This window comes from Aphelocoma coerulescens, chromosome 34 (genome assembly GCF_041296385.1).
Source record: "Aphelocoma coerulescens isolate FSJ_1873_10779 chromosome 34, UR_Acoe_1.0, whole genome shotgun sequence".
NCBI lineage: Eukaryota > Metazoa > Chordata > Aves > Passeriformes > Corvidae > Aphelocoma > Aphelocoma coerulescens.
The window spans coordinates 276,777-301,638 of NC_091045.1; the positions used below are offsets into that span (position 1 = coordinate 276,777).

Here is a 24,862-nt window from a genome sequence, read left to right on the forward strand (position 1 = left end):
CCCAAAAAATCCATTAAAATACCAAAAAAAATCCCCCAAAAAATCCCCAAAAAATCCAAAAAAATACCCAAAAATCCCAAAAAATAAAAAAAAAAATCCCCCAAAAAATCTCCAAAAATCCCCAAAAAATCAAAAAAAATCCCCCCAAAAAATCCAAAAAAATAAAAAAAATCCCAAAAAAATCCCCAAAAAATCCAAAAAAATCCTCCAAAAACTCCAAAAAAATCCCTAAAAAATCCCCAAAAAATTCCCCAGAACTTCCCCAAAAATTCCCAATAAATTTTAGGAAAACTCAAAAAAAAATTTAAAAAAATAATAAAAAATCCCCCAAAAATCCCCCCAAAAAATCCCTTTTGCGAGTCCCAGGCTCGGGGGAGGGGGAGGGGAGGGAGGAAGGGGCCGGATCCGAAATTCCCAAAGAAAATTCCCGAAGGATTTCCGTGGACGAGGAGCTAAAAAAATATCTTTGAAACCATCTGAGCTTAAAAATAGACCGAGAGTGAAGCTTAAAATCCAAGGCCGGAGGAGTCCCGGCAGCGGCTCCCGAGGGCCCGGAAGCCTTGGAACGAGTCCGGAGGGTCCTGGGAGAGCGGCCGGAGCTTCCGGGGCTTCGGGGGGTTCCGGACGCGGCGGGAAAAGCTCCCGGAGCGGTTCCGGAGCGGTTCTGGAGCATCCCGGGAGCGGTTCCGGAGCGGTTCCGGAGCGGTTCCGGAGCGGTTCTGGAGCCGATCCAGGAGGTTCTGGAGCCGATCCAGGAGGTTCTGGGAGGTTCTGGAGCCGATCCAGGAGGTTCTGGGGTAACTCCGGAGGTTCTGGGGGGTTCTGGACGCGTCGGGAAAAGCTCCCGGAGCGGTTCTAGAGCCGTTCTGGAGCCGTTCTGGGGTAACTCCGGAGGTTCTTGAGCAGTTCCAGAAGGTTCTGGAGCCGATCCAGGAGGTTCTGGAGCCGTTCCAGAAGGTTCTGGGGTAACTCCGGAGGTTCTGGGGGGTTCCGGACGCGTCGGGAAAAGCTCCCGGAGCCGTTCTGGAGCCGTTCTGGAGCATCCCGGGAGCTGTTCCGGAGCGGTTCTGGGAGGTTCTGGAGCCGTTCCAGGAGGTTCTGGGGGGTTCCGGATGCGTCAGGAAAAGCTCCCGGAGCGGTTCCGGAGCCGTTCTGGAGCATCCCGGGAGCTGTTCCGGAGCGGTTCTGGGAGGTTCTGGAGACCCCGGGAGTGGTTCTGGAGCCGTTCTGGGGTAACTCCGGAGGTTCTGGGGTAACTCCGGAGGTTCTGGAGCCGATCCAGAAGGTTCTGGAGCCGATCCAGGAGGTTCTGGGAGGTTCTGGAGCCGTTCCAGAAGGTTCTGGAGCCGATCCAGGAGGTTCTGGGGTAACTCCGGAGGTTCTGGGGGGTTCCGGACGCGTCAGGAAAAGCTCCCGGAGCCGTTCCGGAGCGGTTCTGGAGCATCCCGGGAGCGGTTCCGGAGCCGTTCTGGGAGGTTCTGGAGCCGATCCAGAAGGTTCTGGGAGGTTCTGGAGCCGATCCAGGAGGTTCTGGAGCCGATCCAGGAGGTTCTGGGAGGTTCTGGAGCCGTTCCAGAGGGTTCTGGGAGGTTCTGGAGCTGATCCAGGAGGTTCTGGGGTAACTCCGGAGGTTCTGGGGGGTTCCGGATGCATCGGGAAAAGCTCCCGGAGCGGTTCTGGAGCCGTTCTGGAGCCGTTCTGGAGCATCCCGGGAGCGGTTCTGGAGCTGTTCTGGAGCATCCCGGGAGCGGTTCTGGAGCGATTCTGGGGTAACTCCGGAGGTTCTGGGGGGTTCCGGACGCGTCGGGAAAAGCTCCCGGAGCGGTTCTGGAGCCGTTCTGGAGCATCCCGGGAGCTGTTCCGGAGCGGTTCTGGGAGGTTCTGGAGCCGATCCAGGAGGTTCTGGGAGGTTCTGGAGCCGTTCCAGAAGGTTCTGGAGCCGATCCAGGAGGTTCTGGGGTAACTCCAGAGGTTCTGGGGTAACTCCGGAGGTTCTGGAGCCGTTCCAGAAGGTTCTGGGAGGTTCTGGAGCCGATCCAGGAGGTTCTGGGGTAACTCCGGAGGTTCTGGGGGGTTCCGGACGCGTCGGGAAAAGCTCCCGGAGCCGTTCTGGAGCCGTTCTGGGGTAACTCCGGAGGTTCTGGAGCCGTTCCAGAAGGTTCTGGAGCCGATCCAGGAGGTTCTGGGGGGTTCCGGATGCGTCGGGAAAAGCTCCCGGAGCGGTTCTGGAGCCGTTCTGGGGTAACTCCGGAGGTTCTGGGGTAACTCTGGAGGTTCTGGGGTAACTCCGGAGGTTCTGGAGCCATTCCAGGAGGTTCTGGGAGGTTCTTGAGCAGTTCCTGGAGGTTCTGGAGCAGTTCCGAAGGTTCTGGAGTTGTCCCAGGAGGTTCTGGAGCAGTTCCTGGAGGTTCTGGAAGGTTCTGGAGCTGTCCCAGGAGCTTCTGGAGCAGTTTCCAGGGGGTTCTGGAGCAGTTCCAGGAGGTTCTGGGAGGTTCTGGAGGCCTTGGAGCCGCTCCAGAGGTTCTGGGGGGTTCGGGATGCGTCGGGAAAAGCTCCTGGAGCGGTTCTGGCGCCGTTCTGGAGCGGTTCTGGGGTAACTCCGGAGGTTCTGGAGGGGTTGGAAAAGCTCTGGAGGAGTCCCTGGAGCAGTTCCAGGAGGTTCTGGAAGGTTCTGGAGCAGTCCCAGAAGGTTCTGGAGGTTCTGGAGGCCTTGGAGCCACTCCGGAGGTGTCCGGGTGCTTCTGGAGGGGCTGGAAAAGCTCCGGAGGCGTCCTTGGATCGGTTCTGGAGAGGCTCTGGACGGGTTCTTGGAGTGGTTCTGGAGGCTCTGGAGCTCCCAGAGCTCCTGGAGCGATTCCAGAGGTGTCCAGACAGCTCCGGAGGTGTCCTTGGATCGGTTCTGGAGCTCCCAGAGCCATCCCAGCGCTCCAGAGGTGTCCTTGGAGTGGTTCTGGAGCTCCTGGAGCGATCCCACAGTTCCTGGAGCCATCCCAGAGCTCCTGGAGCAGCTCCAGAGGCTCCAGAGGTGTTCTTGGAGTGGTTCTGGAGCTCCCGGAGCGATCCCAGAGCTCCTGGAGTGATCCCAGATGCTCCAGAGCTCCTGGAGCAATTCCAGAGGTGTCCAAGCAGCTCCAGAGGTGTTCTTGGAGTGGTTCTGGAGCTCCCAGAGCCATCCCAGAGCTCCTGGAGTGATCCCAGAGGTTCCAGAGGTGTCCCTGGAGTGGTTCTGGAGCTCCCGGAGCGATCCCAGAGCTCCTGGAGGTGTCCTTGGAGTGCTTCTGGAGCTTCTGGAGCGATTCCAGAGCTCCTGGAGCGATCCCAGAGGTTCCAGAGGTGTCCTTGGAGTGGTTCTGGAGCTCCCAGAGCTCCTGGAGCAGCTCCAGAGGTTCCAGAGTTGTCCTTGGAATGGTTCTGGAGCTCCTGGAGCAATCCCAGAGGCTCCGGAGGTCCTGGAGTGATTCCAGAGGTGTCCGAACAGCTCCGGAGGTGTCCTTGGAGTGGTTCTGGAGCTCCCAGAGCGATTCCAGAGGCTCCTGGAGCGATCCCAGAGCTCCTGGAGCGATCCCAGAGCCATCCCAGAGCTCCCAGAGTGATCCCAGAGGCTCCAGAGGTGTCCTTGGAACGGTTCTGGAGCTCTGGGAGCGATTCCAGAGGGTCCAGAGGTCCTGGAGCAATTCCAGAGGTGTCCAAGCAGCTCCAGAGGTGTCCTTGGAGTGGTTCTGGAGCTCCCAGAGCTCCTGGAGCAGCTCCAGAGGCTTTAGAGGTGTCCTTGGAACCATTGCAGAGCTCCCAGAGCAATTCCAGAGGCTCCAGAGGTGTCCTTGGAATGGTTCTGGAGCTCCCAGAGTGATCCCAGAGGCTCCAGAGGTGTCCTTGGAATGGTTCTGGAGCTCCCAGAGCTCCTGGAGCGATCCCAGAGCCATCCCAGAGCTCCCAGAGCAATCCCAGAGGCTCCAGAGGTGTCCTTGGAATGGTTCTGGAGCTCCCAGAGCGATTCCAGAGCTCCTGGAGGTGTCCTTGGAGTGATTCTGGAGCTCCCAGAGCTCCTGGAGCGATCCCAGAGCCATCCCAGAGCTCCCAGAGCGATCCCAGAGGCTCCAGAGGCGTCCTTGGAATGGTTCTGGAGCTCCCAGAGCCAACCCAGAGCTCCCAGAGCAATTCCAGAGGCTCCAGAGGTGTCCTTGGAGTGGTTTTGGAGCTCCCAGAGCTCCTGGAGCCATCCCAGAGGCTCCAGAGGTGTCCTTGGAACGGTTCTGGAGCTCCCAGAGCCATCCCTGAGCTCCCAGAGTGATCCCAGAGGCTCCAGAGGTGTCCTTGGAACGGTTCTGGAGCTCCCAGAGCGATTCCAGAGCTCCTGGAGGTGTCCTTGGAGTGGTTCTGGAGCTCCCAGAGCTCCTGGAGCAACTCCAGAGGTGTCCAAACAGCTCCAGAGGTGTCCTTGGAACGGTTCTGGAGCTCCCAGAGCCATCCCAGAAGCTCCAGAGGTGTCCTTGGAGCAATTCCCAACTCTCCATCCCCCCTCTCCCTCCCTCCCTCCTCCTCCTCCTCCTCACGACCCCACCTCCACCCCTTCCCCTTTCTCCCCGAGCCCTCCGGAACCCTCCAAGCTCCAGCTCCCCCTCCTCTCGCCCAGCTTGGAGCCGGACCTGCCCACGGAGCCGCTCTGGGAGCCGTTGGTCTGGGAGCAGACGTTGGACTTCCCTTTGGATTTGGGGTGGTGGTTGTGGATCTTGTACTTCATCAGGAGGATGAAGATGAACACCAGCACCGAGGCCACGATGATGCCGCCGATGACGATGATCATGGTCCCGCCCAGGAACTGCGCCTGCAGCGAGCGGCACGGCCGCGATTCCGGCCGCGTGGAGAAGCGGGAGCAGCCCAGCGGCCGCGTGGCCGGCAGCGACGTCCGAGCGTCCGAGAACACGGCCAGGACGCAGAGCTCGTAGTCCCGGCCCGGCGCCAGGTCCGACAGCGAGAAGGAGGCGCTGGGGGCCGGGATCATCCTGGAAAGGGGCCGGGGGAAAAGGGGGAAAAGGGGGAAAAGGGGGGTCAGCGGTTTTTTGGTGGATTTCAGCGTTTTTTCCATGGATTTCAGCGTTTTTTTGGTGGATTTCAGTGGTTTTTCCATGGATTTCAGTGTTTTTTCCATGGATTTCAGCATTTTTTCCATGGATTTCAGCGTTTTTTTGGTGGATTTCAGCGTTTTTTTGGTGGATTTCAGTGGTTTTTCCATGGATTTCAGTGGTTTTTCCATGGATTTCAGCGTTTTTTCCATGGATTTCAGCGTTTTTTTGGTGGATTTCAGCGCTTTTTCCATGGATTTCAGCGTTTTTTCCATGGATTTCAGCGGTTTTTGGTGGATTTCAGCGTTTTTTCCATGGATTTCAGCGTTTTTTCCATGGATTTCAGCGGTTTTTTGGTGGATTTCAGCGTTTTTTCCATGGATTTCAGCGTTTTTTCCATGGATTTCAGCGTTTTTTTCGTGGGTTTCAGCTCTTTTTTTGTGGATTTCAGCCTCTTTTCCATCCCCTTTTCCATGGATTTCAGCCCCTTTTCCAGCCCCTTTTCCCATGGATTTCAGCCCCTTTTCCATGGATTTCAGCCCCTTTTCCAGCCCTTTTTCCATGGATTTCAGCCCCTTTTCCAGCCCTATTTCCCATGGATTTAAGCCCAATTTTCTATGGATTTCCGCCCCTTTTCCAGCCCCTTTTTCCCATGGTTTTCACCCTTTTTTCCCCAGGTTTTTCAGTCCCTTTTCCAGCCCTTTTTCCCATGGTTTTCAGCCCCTTTTCCATCCCCTTTTCCATGGATTTCAGCCCCTTTTCCAGCCCTTTTTCCATGGATTTCAGCCCCTTTTCCAGCCCCTTTTCCCATGGATTTCCAGCCCCTTTTCCCATGGTTTTCAGCCCTTTTCCATCCCCTTTTCCCATGGATTTCAGCCCCTTTTCCGTGGATTTCAGCCCCTTTTCCAGCCCCTTTTTCCCATGGTTTTCACCCTTTTTTTCCCAGGTTTTTCAGCCCCTTTTCCAGCCCTTTTTCCCATGGATTTCGGCCCAATTTCCACGGTTTTCAGCCTCTTTTCCAGCCCCTTTTCCCATGGATTTCCAGCCCTTTTTCCATGGATTTCAGCCCCTTCTTCCATGGATTTCCAGCCCTTTCCCATGGCTTTAGGCCCCTTTTTCCATGGATTTCATCCCATTCCCATGGATTTCATCCCTTTCCCATGGATTTCGGCCCCATTCCCATGGATTTCACCCCATTTCCATGGATTTCATCCCTTTCCCATGGATTTCACCCCATTCCCATGGATTTCATCCCTTTCCCATGGATTTCACCCCATTCCCATGGATTTCATCCCTTTCCCATGGATTTCGGCCCCATTCCCATGGATTTCAGCCCCATTCCCATGGATTTCACCCCCATTCCCATGGATTTCAGCCCCATTCCCATGGATTTCACCCCTATTCCCATGGATTTCACCCCATTCCCATGGATTTCAGCCCCATTCCCATGGATTTCACCCCATTCCCATGGATTTCAGCCCCATTCCCATGGATTTCACCCCATTCCCATGGATTTCACCCCATTCCCATGGATTTCAGCCCCATTCCCATGGATTTCACCCCATTCCCATGGATTTCAGCCCCATTCCCATGGATTTCACCCCTATTCCCATGGATTTCACCCCCATTCCCATGGATTTCAGCCCATTCCCATGGATTTCACCCCCATTCCCATGGATTTCACCCCATTCCCATGGATTTCACCCCTATTCCCATGGATTTCACCCCTATTCCCATGGATTTCAGCCCCATTCCCATGGATTTCAGCCCCATTCCCATGGATTTCACCCCATTCCCATGGACTTCAGCCCCATTCCCATGGATTTCACCCCATTCCCATGGATTTCACCCCTATTCCCATGGATTTCACCCCTATTCCCAAGGATTTCAGCCCCATTCCCATGGATTTCAGCCCCATTCCCATGGATTTCACCCCATTCCCATGGACTTCAGCCAGTTTTCCACGTTTCCCAACCCTTTTCCCATTTCCCTCTTCCCCGCCCCTTTCCCAACCCTTTCCCCATATTCCCCACCCCCTTTTCCAACCCCTTCCCATCCCCAAATTCCCCTCTTTTTTTTTTCCCCCCCCCCAGGAGGGGTTCCATCCTCACCTATAAACCAGGATCTCATCCCCGGAGCTGTTGTACTGGATCTGGTACATCCGGAGCCCTTCCAGCTGCTCCTGCGGCGGCCACCGGATCAGCGCCGACGTCGCCGTCACCTCGGCCACCACCACCCCGCCCCGGTCCCCTTTCTCCAGCTTGGAATCGTTGGAAAAGCTGGATTTGGCGGAAATCAGGATATCCGACGGCTCCGGCCCCGCCGTCCCTTTCTTGCCGCCCTCCTCCTCCTCGCACTCGGTGCCGTTGGCGTCCGGCGTCACCCGGAATTCCACCGGCGCCGTCGACTCCCCGGCGGCGTTGGAGGCGATGCAGGTGAACGTGCCCTGGTCCCCCGGCGCCGCTTCCAAGATGTCCAAGGTGCCGTTCTCGTAGGAGACCGTCCGCGACGTGTTGGCCACCAGCTTCCCGTCGGGAGCGATCCACCGCACGTAGGGATCGGGGTCGCCCACGGCTTTGCACTTCAGCGACGCGCTCTGGCCGGCGGCCGCCACCAGTTTGGGCGTCCTGTGGGTGATCATGGGCGGCTCGCAGACGAATTCCTCCTCCCGGATGCTCCAGAAGTATTTTCCCATCAGTTCCGGCGGCGAGGCGCACGTCTCCAGGTCATCCTCCCGCGTCAGGCGCCGCAGCCAGACCAGCTCGCAGTTGCAGTGCAGAGGGTTCCCGCCGAAGCTCAGCACCAGCGAGCTCAGCGGGGAACCTTTGGATTTGGCGTAGACGGGGATGCGGGAGAAGAGCGGATCCGGCGGGATCTTCTTGAGCTTGTTGGAGGTCATGTCCAACCGCGCCAGCTTGTGCAGGTTGGAGAAAATCCCCTCGGGAACGAACTCGATGAGGTTGTGATCCAAACTCACCGTGTTGACGTTGGACAGCTTGGCCACCGTCGCCCACGGCACGTCCACCAGGTTGTTGTAGGACAAATCCAGATCCTCGATGGTCTCCAGGAAATCATCCAAAGATCTGGGCGAGATGAAGCTCAGCTGGTTGTTGCTCAGAATTAAGTGCCGGAGGTTAACCAACCCCTTGAAGTGCTCCTCGCCGATGGACGTCAGGCGGTTGCTGTCCAGGTGGAGGGCGTGGAGGCCCCTGAGGTCGGAGAAGGCGTAAGGCATGATCTGGCTGATGGTGTTGCGCGACAGCGTCAGGTGGATCAGCTGCGTCATGTTGGCGAAGTCGCGCCGGCGCAGCGTGGTGATGAAGTTGTCCATCAGGCGCAGCTCGGCCGTGCGCCGGTCGATGCCGGACGGCACGAAGAGGAGGCCGGTCTTGGTGCACAGGATGGTGAAGGAGGGCGAGAGGTTCTGGCACGAGCAGCGCTTGGGGCAAGGAGGAGGAGGAGGAGGAGGGGGAGAAGAAGTCGTGGCGGCCGTGGTGGTGAAAATCAGGAGCGGGAGCAGGAGATTTTCCATCGTCGGCGGGGGAGATTCCCGAGCCTGGGCTGGGAAAAGGGGGGGGGGGGGGGAAAAACGGGGGGGAAAATCGGTGAAAATTGGAGAAAATTGGTGAAAATCCGGCGGAATTAGGGAGGGGTTTGGGGGGATGGGCGGAGTTTTGGGGGTTAAAACCGGGCTTAGGCTCAAAATTCCATCCTGAGAGATGTCTGGAATTTCTCCATCCTGAGGAAAAACCCAAAGCTGAGAAGGAAAAATGGTGAAAATGTGGAAATCCGGCGGAATTAGGGAGGGGTTTGGGGGATGGGCGGAGTTTTGGGGGTTAAAACCGGGTTTAGGTTCAAGATTCCATCCTGAGAGGTGAAGGAAACTCCGCTGTGAGGAGAATCCCGAGCCTGGGCTGAAAAAAGGGGGAAATCGGTGAAAAATTGGTGAAAAATCGGTGAAAATCGGTGAAAATCCGGCGGAATTAGGGAGGGGTTTGGGGGGATGGGCGGAGTTTTGGGCGTTAAAACCGGGCTTAGGCTCAGGATTCCATCCCGAGAGGAAAAACTGGGAGAATTCTGTGGAAAATGGGGTGGAATTTGGGAAAAAATGAGAGAATTCCATGGAAAGTGGGGATTAGTTAGGGAAAAATGGGAAAATTCCATGGAAATGGGGGGGAATTTGGGAAGAAATGGGAGAAATCCAGGAAAATGGGGAGGAATTTGGGTAAAAATGGGAAAATTCCATGAAAATGGGGATTAATTTGGGAAAAAATGGGAGAATTCCATGGAAATTGGGGATTAATTTGGGGGAAAATGGGAGAATTCCAGGAAAATGTGGATTTATTTGGGAAAAAATTGGGAGGATTCCATGGAAATGGGGAGGAATTAGGGAAAAATTGGGAGAATTCCATGGAAATGTGGATTTATTTGGGAAAAATTGGGAAAATTCCAGGAAAATGTGGATTTATTTGGGAAAAATGGGAAAATTCCATGGAAAATGTGGATTTATTTGGGAAAAAATTGGGAGGATTCCATGGAAATGGGGAGGAATTAGGGAAAAAATGGGAAAATTCCATGGAAATGTGGATTTATTTGGGAAAAATTGGGAAAATTCCAGGAAAATGTGGATTTATTTGGGAAAAAATTGGGAGGATTCCATGGAAATGGGGAGGAATTAGGGAAAAAATGGGAAAATTCCATGGAAATGTGGATTTATTTGGGAAAAATTGGGAGAAATCCATGGAAAATGGGGATTAATTTGGGAAAAATGGGAAAATTCCATGGAAAATGTGGATTAATTTGGGAAAAATCAGCAGAATTCCCCCTAAAATTCCTCCCAGCGTCCCCAAATCCGCCGGAATTCCCATTTTTTTCCCCTCCCTTCCCCCTGGAATTTTTCCAACCTGGCTCCACTCATCCCAAATTTTCCTCAAAATCTGGGCCCCGGCCAAGAAACCTCCAAAAAAAAAACCTGGGAAAAGGAGCAGAAAATCCTCGGGATTCTGCCCAAAATTGAATTATTCCGGAAATTCCAGCGGGGGGGGAGGGGAATCGGCCCCAAAATCCCGGGAAATCCAAGTTAAAAACCCCCCAAAAAAGGGAATTTGGGGTTTGGTTGTTCCTGGGGGGGTTTGGGATGATTTTCCCAATTTTTGGGGTTTTTTGGGGATGATTTTCCCACCTTTTTGGGGTTTTTTGGGATGATTTTCCCACCTTTTTGGGGTTTTTTGGGATGATTTTCCCACTTTTTTCTGGATTTTTTGGGGATGATTTTCCTCCATTTTTTGATTTATTTTTTGGGAATGATTTTCCCACTTTTTGGGATTTATTTTGGGATGATTTTCCCACTTTTTTTGGAGATTTTTCAGGATGATTTTCCTCCATTTTTGGGGGTTTTTTGGGATGATTTTCCCACTTTTTTGGGTTTTTTTGGGAATCATTTTCCCACTTTTTTTGGAGATTTTTCAGGATGATTTTCCCACTTTTTTGGGGGTTTTTTGGGATGATTTTCCCACTTTTGGGGATTTATTTTGGGAATGATTTTCCCACTTTTTGGGGTTTTTTGGGATGATTTTCCCACTTTTTTTTTTTGGAGGATTTTTGGGATGATTTTCCCACATTTTTGGAGGTTTTTGGGGATGATTTTTCCCACTTTTTTTTGAGGTTTTTTGCGAAGATTTTCCCACTTTTTTTGGGATTTATTTTGGGATGATTTTCCCACATTTTTGGAGGGACTTTTTTGGGATGATTTTCCTACTTTTTGGGGTTTTTTTGGGCTGATTTTCCCACCTTTTTGGAGCTTTTTGGGGATGATTTTCCCACTTTTTTTTGGGACATTTTTTGGGATGATTTTCCCATTTTTTTGGAGGGTTTTTTGGGATGTTTTCCCATGGATTGGTCAGAATTTCATTTCTCTTTTCCATGGGTTTTTTTGGGATGATTTTCCCACTCTTTTTTTGAGGATTTTTGGGATGATTTTCCCACCTTTTTGGGATTTATTTTGGGATGATTTTCCCACTTTTTTTTTAGGTTTTTTGGGATGATTTTCCCGTGGTTTTTAAGGGACTTTTTTGGGATGATTTTCTCACTTTTTGGGGTTTTTTTGGGATGATTTTCCCACTTTTTTTGGGACATTTTTTGGGATGATTTTCCCACTTTTTTTTTTGGAGGTTTTTTTGGGATGTTTTCCCATGGATTGGTCAGAATTTCATTTCTCTTTTCCATGGGTTTTTTGGGGATGTTTTCCCACTTTTTTTGGAGGTTTTTTTGAATGATTTCCCCACTTTTTTTTGTAGGTTTTTTTGGGATGTTTTCCCACTTCTTTGGAGCTTTTTTTGGATGATTTTCCCACTTTTTTTGGAGGTTTTTTTGGGATGTTTTCCCATGGATTGGTCAGAATTTCATTTCTCTTTTCCATGGGTTTTTTGGGGATGATTTTCCCACTTTTTTTTGGAGTTTTTTTGGGATGTTTTCCCACTTTTTTTGGAGTTTTTTTTGGATGATTTTCCCACTTTTTTTTGGAGGTTTTTTTGGGATGTTTTCCCACTTTTTTGGAGCTTTTTTTGGATGATTTTCCCACTTTTTTTGGAGGTTTTTTCGGGATGTTTTCCCACTTTTTCCCCCCCGGAAGAAGCAGCTGCTCCAACCCCAACCCCAACTGGAAAAAAAAATCCCTGAAAAGCCTCAAATCCTCCCCAAAAAAATCTTGGGATGAGCCTCGGGATGAGAGGTGGGGCTGGGGCTGAAGCTGGGAAAAAATCCACCCAAAATGGGGGAAATCCATCCAAAATTGGGGGAAAAAACCCACCCAAAAATCAAGGAAAAAATTAAAAAGAAAAGAAAATCATTAAAATTCGGGGGAAGTTCTGAATTGGCTTTAAATTGGAATAAAATGTAAAGCAAATTTTAATTAAAATCGAACTAGAATTGAAATCAAATTGAAATCAAATTGAAATCAAATTTCAAATTCTGATTGCAACAAGAATAAATCAAAATATTCAAAATGAATAAATGCATGAATGGTGAGTTTTTAATTAAAAATACTTGAAAGGGCTGGAATGAAAAGGATGAAGGGAAGGAAGGGAAAATTCCGATTCCAAAAGGGAGGGAATTGAGAAAGAAAGGAGAAATAAAAATCCAGATGTTGAGGTTAAAGGGAGGAAATTCAACAAATGGGAAGAAAAGGTTGGGAACGGGGGAAAGAACGGATGGAAATGGAAATGGAAACGAAATCATAAAATTTCGCAGCATAAAAGCAACGTCAGGACAATGAAAACGATGAAAATCGGAAGAAATTCGAGTCATGAACATTGAAATAAAGAAAATGGAAATAATCGAAGGCAAATAATGAGGATAAAAAAAATAATGAGAGTTAAAATAAGGAAAATGGAAATAATCGAAGGCAAATATTGAGGGTTAAAATGAGGAAAATTGAAATAAAAAAAATGGAAATAAAGAAAATTAAACGAAGAAAAATTAAAATAAGAGAAGTAAAAGAATGGCAATTAAAATAATGAAGATTAAAATAAAGAAAATTAAACCAAAAGTAAAATAATGACAATTAAAATAAAGAAAATTAAACCAAAAGTAAAATAATGACAATTAAAATAGAGAAAATTAAAATAAAAGTAAAATAATGACAGAATAAAGAAAATTAATACAAAAGTAAAATAATGACAATTAAAATAAAGAAAATTAAAACAAAAATAAAATAATGACAATTAAAATAAAGAAAATGAATACAAAAGTAATGACAATTAAAATAAAGAAAATTAAAACAAAAGTAAAATAATGAGAATTAAAATAAAGAAAATTAAATTTATAGAAGTCAAATAGTGACAAAGAAAATTCAAATAATGGCAATTAAAATAATGATGATTAGAATAAAGAAAATCAAAATAATAGAAGTCAAATAATGACAATTAATATCAAGAAAATTAAAATGATGAAAATTAAAATAAGAAAAGTAAAATAAAGACGATTAAAGAAAATTAAAATAATGAAAGTAAAAGAAATAAAATTAAAATAATGACAATTAAGCTAATAAAAGTCAAATAATGACAATTAAAATAAAGAAAACTAAAATAAAGAAAATTAAAATAATAAAAGTCAAATAAAAATGATTAAAATAAAGAAAATTAAAATAATGACAAAATAAAGAAAATTAAAATAAAGAAAATTAAAATAAAATTAAAATAATGACAATTAAAATAATAAAAATTAGAATAAAAATTGGAATAATAAAAATTAGAATAATAAAAATTAGAATAATAAAAATTAGAATAATAAAAGTCAAATAATGACAATTAAAATGAGAAATGAAGAAAAATAGAAATAAAAGAAAGAATTTGAAGCACGAATGGATGGAAAAGAATAATAAAGTGACAAAATAAAATATGGAAATACGAATTCCAACGTGGAACCGTGAGAAATGAGCGGGAATAAATCCCAAATAAAAAGGGCAAAAATGAGAATCCCTTCCAAATAAAAATGGCCAATAAAGGTAAAACTAATCATTGCAAAAGAATCAATTAATAATAATAATAATAATTAATGAGTTTAAATCCTCACTTTTAATTTAATAATTCAAATGAATGACTTTCAATCCTCCCGTTACAAGATTTAAAATAGGAATAAAAAGGATTTCAAACTTAAAAGAGCTCTCGGAAAAGAGGAAATAAAGGAATCATTAATTCCCGTTAATTAGGAAGAAGAAGATCCGAAATAACAGTAATTAAAGGAGAAAAGAAGCAAAGCAAAACTAATTAAAACTTCATCCCAAACGAAGGAAAAACTCCCAAATCCCAAAAGCTCCGGGCGGATTCCCGGAAATCGCCGGGAATTTCCCTTTTTCCCCAATTCCTGGGAATTTCCGGCCCCGGCGTTGCTCCAGGCGGAGGAGAACGAGGCTTTTCCCCTTTTCCAGGAGAATTCCAAGGAAAAACGTCGGGATTTGGGAAAAAATCCAAGATTGGAGGGGAAAAGTGGGAAAAAAGGGGCCAAAATCCCAGGATTTGAGAGGGAAAGGAGGATTTGGAGGAGGCCAAGCTCAGATTCCAAGATTTGAGGGGAAAACTGGGATTTGGAGGAGGCCAAGCCCAAAATTCCAAGATTTCTGAGGGAAAAGTGGGAAAGAGGGATGGGCTGAGCCCAAAATTCCAGGTTTTTGGAGTGGAAAAAGTGGGATTTGGGCTGTGCCAGGGCCAAAATTCCAAGATTTGAGGGGGAAAAAGGAGGATTTGGAGTAGGTCAAACCCAAAATTCCAACATTTCTGAGGGAAAAGTGGGAAAGAGGGATGGGCTGAGCTCAAAATTCCAAGATTTTGGAGTGGAAAAACTGGGATTTAGGGTCTGTCAGGGCCAAAATTCCAAGATTTGACGGGAAAAGTGGGAATGAAGGGTTTGCTTCATTCAAAACTCCGGAGATTTGAGGGGGAAAAGGAGGATTTGGAGGAGGCCAAGCTCAAAAATCCCGGGATTTGAGGGGGAAAAGGAGGATTTGGAGTACGTCAAACCCAAAATTCCAAGATTTCTGAGGGAAAAGTGGGAAAGAGGGATGGGCTGAACCCAAAATTCCAAGTTTTTGGAGGGGAAAAGGGGGGATTTGGGGTCTGTCAGGGCCAAAATTCCAAGATTTGAGGGGAAAAAGGAGGATTTGGAGTAGGCCAAGCTCAAAATTCCAAGATTTCTGAGGGAAAAGTGGGATTTGGAGGAGGCCAAGCTCAAAATTCCTGGGATTTGAGTGCAAAAAAGTGGATTTTGGGCCTGGCACATCCCTCTTTCCCAGAGATCTGAGGGGGAAAAGTGGGATTTGGGCTGTGCCAGGGCCACAATCCCGGGATTTGAGGGGAAGGAGGAGGATTTGGAGTAGGCCAAACCCAAAATTCCAAGATTTCTGAGGGAAAAGTGGGAAAGAGGGATGGGCTGAGCCCAAAATTCCAAGTTTTTGGAGTGGAAAAGGGGGGATTTGGGCTGTGCCAGGGCCAAAATTCCAAGATTTGAGGGGAAAACTGGGAATGAAGGGTTTGCTGAGCCAAAACTCCGGAGATTTGAGAGGAAAAAGGAGGATTTGGAGGAGGCCAAGCTCAAAAATCCCGGGATTTGAGGGGGAAAAGGAGGATTTGGAGTAGGCCAGGCCCAAAATTCCAAGATTTCTGAGGGAAAAGTGGGAAAGAAGGATGGGCTGAACCCAAAACTCCAAGTTTTTGGAGTGGAAAAAGTGGGGATTTGGGGTCTGTCAGGGCCAAAATTCCAGGATTTGGGGGGAAAAAGGAGGATTTGGAGTAGGCCAAGGTCAAATTCCAAGATTTCTGAGGGAAAAGTAGGAAAGAAGGATGGGCTGAACCCAAAATTCCAGGTTTTGGAGTGGAAAAAGTGGGGATTTGGGATCTGCCAGGGCCAAAATTCCAGGATTTAATGGGAAAAAGGAGGATTTGGAGTAGGCCAAGCTCAAATTCCAGGATTTCTGAGGGAAAAGTGGGAAAGAGGGAAGTGCCAAGGCCCAAATCCCAACATTTGAGGGGGAAAAGCCTCCAACCCACCCTTATTCCAAGAGTTTTGCCCCAAAACCTTGGGAATGTGGGATTTTCCCAGTTCAAACCAGTAAAATTCCTTCCTCTTCCCTCCCCAGATTCCATTTTCCCTGCCCAGGGAACGGGATCCCCTTTCAAGGTCCCTTTTTCCCACCCAAACCATTCCAAATTCCCAGCAATTCCCTAAAATCCAGGCCCAAATCCAAACCCATCCCAGAACCAGCAGGGATTGACCGATTTTGGGATCATTCCCAGGTGGAAAAAGGGATTTTCCTCCCACTTTTCCAAGCCCCAAAGCTCCAATGCCGGGTGCACATTCCCAAAAATCCAGGTGTGGCCCAAAGGCCTTGGGAGAAAATTCCTTTGGAAGCAGAGAATCCAGGAATTTAAAAAAAAAAAACAAACAAAAAACCACAACTAAAATCCCTGGATTCCCAACGTGGAAAATCATTGCCGGGATGAAAAAATGTGGAATTCTTGGCCTAAATTATATAAGGAAAAGGGGGGTGAAGGAGAGGGGGAGGGGGAATCTCATCCAGGTGCCGGAGAATTCCGATTATCCAGGGGGGAAAAATGGAGCATCCCTGGAATGTCTCACCTTAAAGGTCAAAACGCCTTCAAAATCCCTTTTTTTTTTTTTTTTTTCCCTGAAAAAAATATAAAAAACCCGGGATTTTCTTGGGAAGAAAAGCGAATTTTTCAGGCTCTTCCGGGGGATCCCCAGCAGGAATTTCCCCCTCGGGGCTGCAGAATTCCCGGGGAAAATTCAATTAAAAAAAAAAAAAAAAACAATGAAAACGTTGGAATTTTGGGGTTGGTTCGGAGTGGAAAAATCGGATTTTTTTTTTTTTTTTTTTTTTTCCCTGGGGAAAAAGCTGCATTTTTCCATCCCGGTTTTCCTCGGGAAGCGATTCCCGGCGGGATCGGCCTCAATGACACGGCCGCTCCTTGTTCCCGGAGCTCTTCCAAAGGGCTTGGAAAAAAAACCCAAAAAAAACCCCAAAAAACGCCCCAAAAAAGGGATTTTTGTGGGATTTGGGGAGGGATTTTTAAAGGGGATTTTTCCCAAGGATTTTTCGGGAGCAGAATTCCAACGGCGGCGCCGCAACGCGGGAAGGACGCGCCCTGCTTGGAGCAAGGCAGGGAAAAAAAATCGGGAATTGCAGGTGCCGGGCGCCATCCCGGGGGGGAAAAACCGGGAAAAAAACCGCTGGGAAAAAGAAAAAAAAACGGGAAAAAAAAAAAAATAGGAACCCCCCCCCCCCTCAAATCGCGTTTTTCCATGGATTCGCCGGAATTCGGGAAAATCCCGCGGTGGTGGGGGGGAGGGGGAAGGGAGGGTGGGGATGGTTCCTTGGGAACACCTGGAAGCGCCACACCTGGAAAAGCCACACCTGGAAAAGCGGCGATGACACGGCGGATTTATGGGATGGGGTTGGAATGGTCCCTAAAAAAACCCCAAAAATCCAACCACCCCCCCCCCCCCCCAAAAAAAAAAAAACAAACCCCAAAATCCTCCCCAAAAAAATCCCAAGGATTGGGAGCCGCGTTCGGGCTTTTCCAGGGAAGGGTTAAAAAGCTGGAAAATTTGGGAGGGGTCGCGGCTGGAAAAGCGGGGAGGGGGATGGATTAAGGCGGGGGGGGGATGCGGTTTATCCCGGTTTTATCCCGGTTTTATCCCGGTTTTATCCCGATTTTATCCCGTTTTTTTTCCCGATTTTACCCCCACTTTATCCCGATTTTTTTTCCGATTTTGCCCCCATTTTATCCCGATTTTTCCCGGATTTTTTCCCGATTTTATCCCGGTTTTATCCCTGTTTTTTGGGGTTTTTTTTGGTTTTTTTTCGGGGTGGATTATCCCAGCTTTTCCCGATTTTTTCCCCCCCCCGATCCAAACTCACCTTTCCCGCCGTGGCTTCAGGGGGGCGGCGACCCCCGCGCCCCCCCCGGGGGTCCCGAGCCTTCCATGGCCGGGAGCGATCCCGGGAGGAGGAGGAGGAGGAGGAAAAAAAAGCTGGAAAAGCAGGAAAAGGAGGAAAAGGAGGAGCAGGAAAAGAAGGAAAAGGAGGAGGAGGAGGAAGAGGAGGAGGAGGAGGAGCCCCCGCCCCTCCCCCTCCCCCGCCCCTCCCCCCGCGCTGCGGCCGCGGGGAGGGGCGGGGGGAGGGGCCGTGCTGGGAATTTCAGGGGTTTGGGAATGGGGCTTTTCCTGGGATTTCGGCCGCCTGGATCCCTGAATTCCCCGGATCCCTGAGTTCCATCCCTGAATTCCCTGAATTCCCTGGATCCCTGAATTCCCCGGATCCCTGAGTTCCATCCCTGACTTCCCTGAATTCCCTGGATCCCTGAATTCCCCGGATCCCTGAGTTCCATCCCTGACTTCCCTGAGTCCCTGGATCCCTGAATTCCCTGGATCCCTGAGTTCCATCCCTGACTTCCCTGAGTTCCTGGATCCCTGAATTCCCCGGATCCCTGAGTTCCATCCCTGAATTCCCTGAGTTCCTGGATCCCTGAATTCCCCGGATCCCTGAGTTCCATCCCTGACTTCCCTGAGTTCCTGGATCCCTGAATTCCCCGGATCCCTGAGTTCCATCCCTGACTTCCCTGAATTCCCTGGATCTCTGAATTCCCTGGATCCCTGAGGTCCTGGATCCCTGAGTTCCATCCCTGAATTCCCTGAGTCCCTGGATCCCTGAATTCCCTGGATCCCTGAGTTCCATCCCTGAATTCCCTGAGTCCCTGGATCCCTGAATTCCCTGGATCCCTGAGTTCCATCCCTGAATTCCCTGAATTCCCTGAATCCCTGGATCCCTGAATTCCCTGGATCCCTGAGTTCCCTGGATCCCTGAGTTCCTGGATCCCCGAATTCCTGAATTCCCTGGATCCCTGAGTTCCTGGATCCCCGAATTCCTGAATTCCCTGGATCCCTGAGTTCCTGGATCCCTGGATCCCTGAATTCCCTGGATCCCTGAGGTCCTGGATCCCTGAGTTCCATCCCTGAATCCCCGAATTCCTGAATTCCCTGGATCTCTGAATTCCATCCCATTCCCTGAATCCTTGAATCCCTGAGTCCCTGAATCCCTGAATTCCCTGGATCCCTGAGTTCCTGGATCCCCGAATTCCTGAATCCTTGCGTTCCATCCCATTCCCTGAATCCCTGAATTCCTGAGTTCCATCCCTGAATTCCTGGATCCCTGAATCCCTGAGTCCAACTCCTCCCTGAATTCCCTGGATCCCTGAATTCCATCCCAGTCCCTGAATTCCGTCCCAGTCCCCGAATCCCTGAGTTCCATCCCAATCCCTGAACTCCTGGATCCCCGAATCCCTGAATCCCTGAGTTCCATCCCAATCCCTGAATCCCCGAATCCCCGAATCCCCGAATCCCTGAGTTCCATCCCAATCCCTGAATTCCTGGATCCCTGAATCCCTGAATCCCTGAATTCCATCCCAGTCCCTGAATTCCTGGATCCCTGGATCCCCGAATCCCTGAATCCCTGAATTCCATCCCAATCCCTGGATCCCCGGATCCCCGAGTTCCATCCCATTCCCCGGATCCCGGAATCCCCGAATCCCCGGGTTCCATCCCATTCCCACCAATCCCATCAATCCCAGCCCCAGCTCCCACTCCCAGCACCACCCGCCCCCCCCCCACTGTCCCCCCCATTGTCCCCCAAGTGTCCCCAACCGCCCCCAAGTGTCCCCAAGTGTCCCCCAAATGTCCCCCAAGTGTCCCAAAGTGTCCCCAAATGTCCCCAACCACCCCCAAGTGTCCCCCATTGTCCCCAAGTGTCCCCCAAGTGTCCCCCACCCCCCCATTGTCCCCAGGGCCACCCCCCCCACTGTCCCCAAGTGTCCCAAACCATCCCAAGTGTCCCCCAAGTGTCCCCAACCATCCCCAAGTGTCCCCCAAGTGTCCCTCACCCCCCCATTGTCCCCAAATGTCCCCAAGTGTCCCCCAAGTGTCCCCAACCATCCCCAAGTGTCCCCCCATTGTCCCCCAAGTGTCCCCCAAGTGTCCCCCCATTGTCCCCAAGTGTCCCCCAACTGTCCCCAAGTGCCCCAAACCACCCCCAAGTGTCCCCCATTGTCCCCAAGTGTCCCCCAAGTGTCCCCCACCCCCCCATTGTCCCCAGGGCCACCCCCCCATTGTCCCAAAGTGTCCCCCAAGTGTCCCCAACCATCCCCAACCATCCCCAAGTGTCCCCCAAGTGTCCCTCACCCCCCACTGTCCCCAAGTGTCCCCCAAGTGTCCCAAACCACCCCCAAGTGTCCCCAAAGTGTCCCCAAGTGTCCCCCACCCCCCCCTTGTCCCCAGGGCCACCCCCCATTGTCCCCAAGTGTCCCCAACCATCCCAAATGTCCCCCAAGTGTCCCCCAAGTGTCCCCGACCGTCCCCAAGTGTCCCCCAAGTGTCCCCGACCATCCCCAAGTGTCCCCCACCCCCCATTGTCCCCAAGTGTCCCCCCACTGTCCCCAAGTGTCCCCCAAGTGTCCCCCACCCCCCCATTGTCCCCAGGGCCACCCCCCCCACTGTCCCCAAGTGTCCCCAACCATCCCCAAGTGTCCCCAAACGTCCCCAAGTGTCCCAAACCACCCCCAAGTGTCCCCCAAGTGTCCCCAACCATCCCCAACCACCCCCAAGTGTCCCCCATTGTCCCCCAAGTGTCCCCAACCATCCCCAAGTGTCCCCCAAGTGTCCCTCACCCCCCATTGTCCCCAAATGTCCCCAAATGTCCCCAAGTGTCCCCCAAGTGTCCCCAACCATCCCCAAGTGTCCCCCAAGTGTCCCTCACCCCCCCATTGTCCCCAAATGTCCCCAAGTGTCCCCCAAGTGTCCCTCAAGTGTCCCCAACCATCCCCAAGTGTCCCCCAAGTGTCCCCCAAGTGTCCCCAACCATCCCCAACCATCCCCAAGTGTCCCCCATTGTCCCCCAAGTGTCCCCAACCATCCCCAAGTGTCCCCCAAGTGTCCCTCACCCCCCCATTGTCCCCAAATGTCCCCAAGTGTCCCCCAAGTGTCCCTCAAGTGTCCCCAACCACCCCCAAGTGTCCCCCCATTGTCCCCAAATGTCCCCAAGTGTCCCCCAAGTGTCCCTCAAGTGTCCCCAACCACCCCCAAGTGTCCCCCCATTGTCCCCAAGTGTCCCCAACCATCCCCAAGTGTCCCCCAAGTGTCCCTCACCCCCCCCATTGTCCCCAAATGTCCCCAAGTGTCCCCAAGTGTCCCCACCCTCCCCCCCCCCCCCCCGCATTGTCCCCTCCCCCCCTTTCCGGGACGTTTCCTGCGGCAGCCCCGGATCCGCTGAGTCAGCGAAATTCCTGCCCCGAAAACGCCCGAAAAAGCCCCAAAAATGGGGAAGTGGGGGCGGGGCAGTTCCGCATTTATTGGGGGGGGGAAGAGGGGGGGACACGGGGATGGGGGGGGGGTCACCTGAGGGGGGAGGGGGGGGACACGGGAGGGGGGGACCCCAGGTGAGGAGGAGGAGGTGAGGAAGAGGAGGAAAAGGTGATGAAGAAGATGAGGAGGAGGAGGTGAGGAAGATGAGGAGGAAGAGGAGGAGGTGATGAAGATGAGGTGATGAAGAAGATGAGGAGGAGGTGGTGAGGAAGATGAGGAGGAGGAGGTGAGGAAGATGAGGAAAAGATGATGAAGATGAGGAAGAGGTGAGGAGGAAGATGAGGAGGAGAAGGTGATGAAGATGAGGAGGAGGAGGTGAAAAAGATGAGGAAAAGGTGATGAAGATGAGGAGGTGAAGAAGATGATGAGGAGGAGGAGGTGAGGAAGATGAGGAGGTGATGAAGAAGAAGATGAGGAGGAGGTGAGGAAGATGAGGAGGTCATGAAGATGAGGAGGAGTTGATGAAGAGGAGGAGGTGGTGATGAAGAAGAAGATGAGGAGGAGGTGAGGAAGATGAGGAGGTCATGAAGATGAGGAGGAGTTGATGAAGAGGAGGAGGAGGTGAAGAAGAAGAGGAGGAGGTGGTGATGAAGATGAGGAGGTGATGAAGAAGATGAGGAGGAAGTGACGAAGAAGAAGAAGAGGAGGTGATGAAGATGAGGAGGAAGAGGAGGAGGTAGTGAAGATGTGGAAAAGGTGATGAAGATGAGGAGGAGGAGGTGATGAAGATGAGGAGGTGAGGAAGATGAGAAGGAGGTGGTGAAGATGAGGAGGAAGAGGAGGAGGTGATGAAGATGAGGAGGAAGAGGAGGAGGTGATGAAGATGAGGAGGAAGAGGAGGAGGTGGTGATGAAGAAGATGAGGAGGAGGATGATGACGATGACGAGGTGACCTTCCTCCCACCCTCGCGCCCCAGCGCTGCCGCTGTGGTGGAACCCCAAAAATGACGGTGACGATGATGAAGATGACGAGGACGAGGATGCTGAAGATGATGACGATGAGGATGAAGATGATGACGATGATGAGGAAGATGACGACAATGATGACAATGACGACGATGATGAAGATGATGATGATCTTCACCTTCCTCCCACCCTCACACCCCTTTTTCACCGCTGTGGTGGAACCCCCAAAATGACGATGGCGATGATGAAGATGAGGATGAGGATGATGAGGATGATGGTGGTGATGATGAAGATGACGAAGATGATGGCGAAGATGATGGCGATGAAGATGATGACAATGATGATGAAGATGATGACGACGGTGATGATGCAGATGATGAGGATGATGATGAAGATGACAACGATGGTGATGAAGATGATGACAATGGTGATGATGAAGATGATGACAATGGTGATGAAGATGATGACGACGGTGATGATGCAGATGATGAGGATGATGATGGAGATGACAACGATGGTGATGAAGATGATGACAATGGTGATGATGAAGATGATGACAATGATGATGAAGATGATGACGACGGTGATGATGCAGATGATGGGATGATGATGGAGATGACAATGATGGTGATGATGATGACCATGGTGATGATGAAGATGATGACAATGATGGTGATGATGATGACAATGGTGATGATGAAGATGATAACAATGACGATGAAGACGATGACAATGACGTTGAAGATGATGACGGTGACAAAGAAGACAACAACAACGACCACAACGACGATGAAGATGACGACAACCTGACCTTCCTCCCACCCTCGCACCTTTTTCACCGCTGTGGTGGAACCCCCAAAATGATGACGACAACGACGATGACGACGATGACGACGACGATGATGATGATGACGATGATGATGATGATGATGACGACGACGATGATGATGATGACGACGATGATGATGACGACGATGATGATGATGATGACGATGATGATGATGATGATGACGACGACGATGATGATAACAACAATGATGACAATGATGATGACGACGATGATGATGATGGCAATGACGATGACGCCGCCGACGCCGCCCGCCCTCACCCGGCCTCGCTGCCCTCCTCGGTGGTGGCCACGCTCCGGCCCCGGCCGTCCGTGGCCGTGCTGGGGGGGTCATCGCTGAGCACCCCCCGCAGCAGCGCCCGCCACGAGCGCCTCACCTGCGCGCCCAGGCCCCGCCCCATGGCCAGGTAGATGACCGGGTTGACGCAGCCGTTGACGTAGGCCAGGCCGGCCACGGCGGGGTCGGCGGCCTGGGCGCCCCGGAAGGCCGCGGTGTCCGGCGCGCTGGCCGCCAGCACCAGCCCCACCACGTGGTAGGGCAGCCAGCACACGAAGAAGCTGACGATGACCACCAGCACCGTCCTGGTGGCCCGTTGGGAGCGGCCCAGCCCCCGCGCCCGCACGCGGCTCAAGAGGAGGCCGTAGCAGCCCGAGATGACCACGAAAGGTCCCAGGAAGCCGCAGAGGAAGCGGATGACGGCCGTGGTCAGCTCGGTGCCGCGCTGGTGCTGCCGGACGGCGCCGTAGGACAGCACGCAGGTGGCCTTGGCCGAGAAGGGGTCGAGGCGGACGGTGCGGAAGATGAAGGAGGGGACGGTCAGCAGCGCGGCCAGAGCCCAGGCCCCGGCGCAAGCCCCTCTGGCCAGCGCCGGCGTGCGGCGGTTGTGGCACCACACCGGCCGAGTGACCAGCGCGCAGCGGTCGGCGCTGATGGCCGTCAGCACCAGGACGCTGGCGAACATGGCCAGCACGGTCAGCGAGGGCAGCACCTTGCAGGCCAGGCGGCCCAAGGGCCAGTGGTGGTCAGTGGTCAGCGGCAGCGCCAGGAAGGGCAGCGCCAGGCAGCTCAGGAGGTCGGCCAGGGCCAGGTGGAAGAACCAGACGCCGTTGACCGTCCGGCGCAGCTCGGTGACGGTCACCCAGAGCACGGCGCCGTTGCCCAGGACGCCCAGCAGGAAGATGAGGGCGTAGAGGGCCAGGACGAAGCGGTGGCCGAGGGGCACTTCGGCCACGTCCAGGTCGTAGAGGTCACTCCAGGTGTCGTTGCCGGTGTTGTTCCAGGGGTCGTTCCAGGGGTCGTTCCAGCTGCTGTCCCAGGTGTAGGAGAAGGGCGTGGGCAGCGCGGCCATGGCGAGGCCGGGGACACCTGCGGGCGGGGCGGGGCGGGGTGGTGGTCAAGGGGTCAAGGGGTTGGTTGGGTGACCAAAGCTGACTTGGTCAAGGTGGGGGGGGTCTTCACCTGTGCAGGTGGTCAAGGACCATCCCAAAGGTGGCCAAACCCAACCATGGCTTGGTCAAGGTGGGGCCTTCACCTGTGCAGGTGGTCAAGGACCTCCCAAAGGTGGCCAAACCTGACCATGGCTTGGTCAAGGCCACCTGGTCAAGGACCTCCCAAAAGACCCCTGAACCCACCCCAGGGTGGGGCCTTCACCTGTCCAGGTGGTCAAGGACCTCCCAAAAGTGACCAAACCCGACCATGGCTTGGTCAAGGCCACCTCCCACCTGTGCAGGTGGTCAAGGACCATCCCAAAGGTGGCCAAACCTGACCATGGCTTGGTCAAGGTGGGGGGTCTTCACCTGGGACCTTCCAAAGATGACCAAACCCAACCATGGCTTGCTCAAGGTCACCTCCCACCTGTGCAGGTGGTCAAGGACCTTCCCAAAGGTGGCCAAACCCAACCACGCCTTGGTCAGGGCCACCTCCCACCTGTCCAAGTGGTCAAGGACCTTCCAAAGGTGGCCAAACCCAACCACGCCTTGGTCAAGGTGGGGCCTTCACCTGTCCAGGTGGTCAAGGACCTTCCCAAAAGACCCCTTGACCCAACCACAACTTGCTCAAGGCCACCTCCCACCTGTCCAAGTGGTCAAGGACCTTCCAAAGGTGGCCAAACCCAACCACG

At 51.5% G+C, this 24,862-nt stretch overlaps 2 protein-coding genes across 2 annotated transcripts; both read right to left on the bottom strand.

The window, feature by feature from the left end:
• Positions 1–4,549: 4,549 nt before the first annotated feature.
• On the bottom strand, positions 4,550–8,595 carry LOC138100452 (leucine-rich repeat and fibronectin type III domain-containing protein 1-like protein). Its single transcript, XM_068998291.1, has 2 exons — positions 7,175–8,595; positions 4,550–5,003 (listed from the first exon to the last, which is right to left on the bottom strand). The coding sequence occupies exons 1-2, from the start codon at positions 8,593–8,595 to the stop codon at positions 4,550–4,552; spliced, it is 1,875 nt and encodes a 624-aa protein (XP_068854392.1).
• Positions 8,596–22,730: 14,135 nt separating this feature from the next.
• LOC138100453 (C5a anaphylatoxin chemotactic receptor 1-like) lies at positions 22,731–24,091 on the bottom strand. Its single transcript, XM_068998292.1, has 2 exons — positions 23,004–24,091; positions 22,731–22,971 (listed from the first exon to the last, which is right to left on the bottom strand). The coding sequence occupies exons 1-2, from the start codon at positions 24,089–24,091 to the stop codon at positions 22,731–22,733; spliced, it is 1,329 nt and encodes a 442-aa protein (XP_068854393.1).
• Positions 24,092–24,862: the final 771 nt, after the last annotated feature.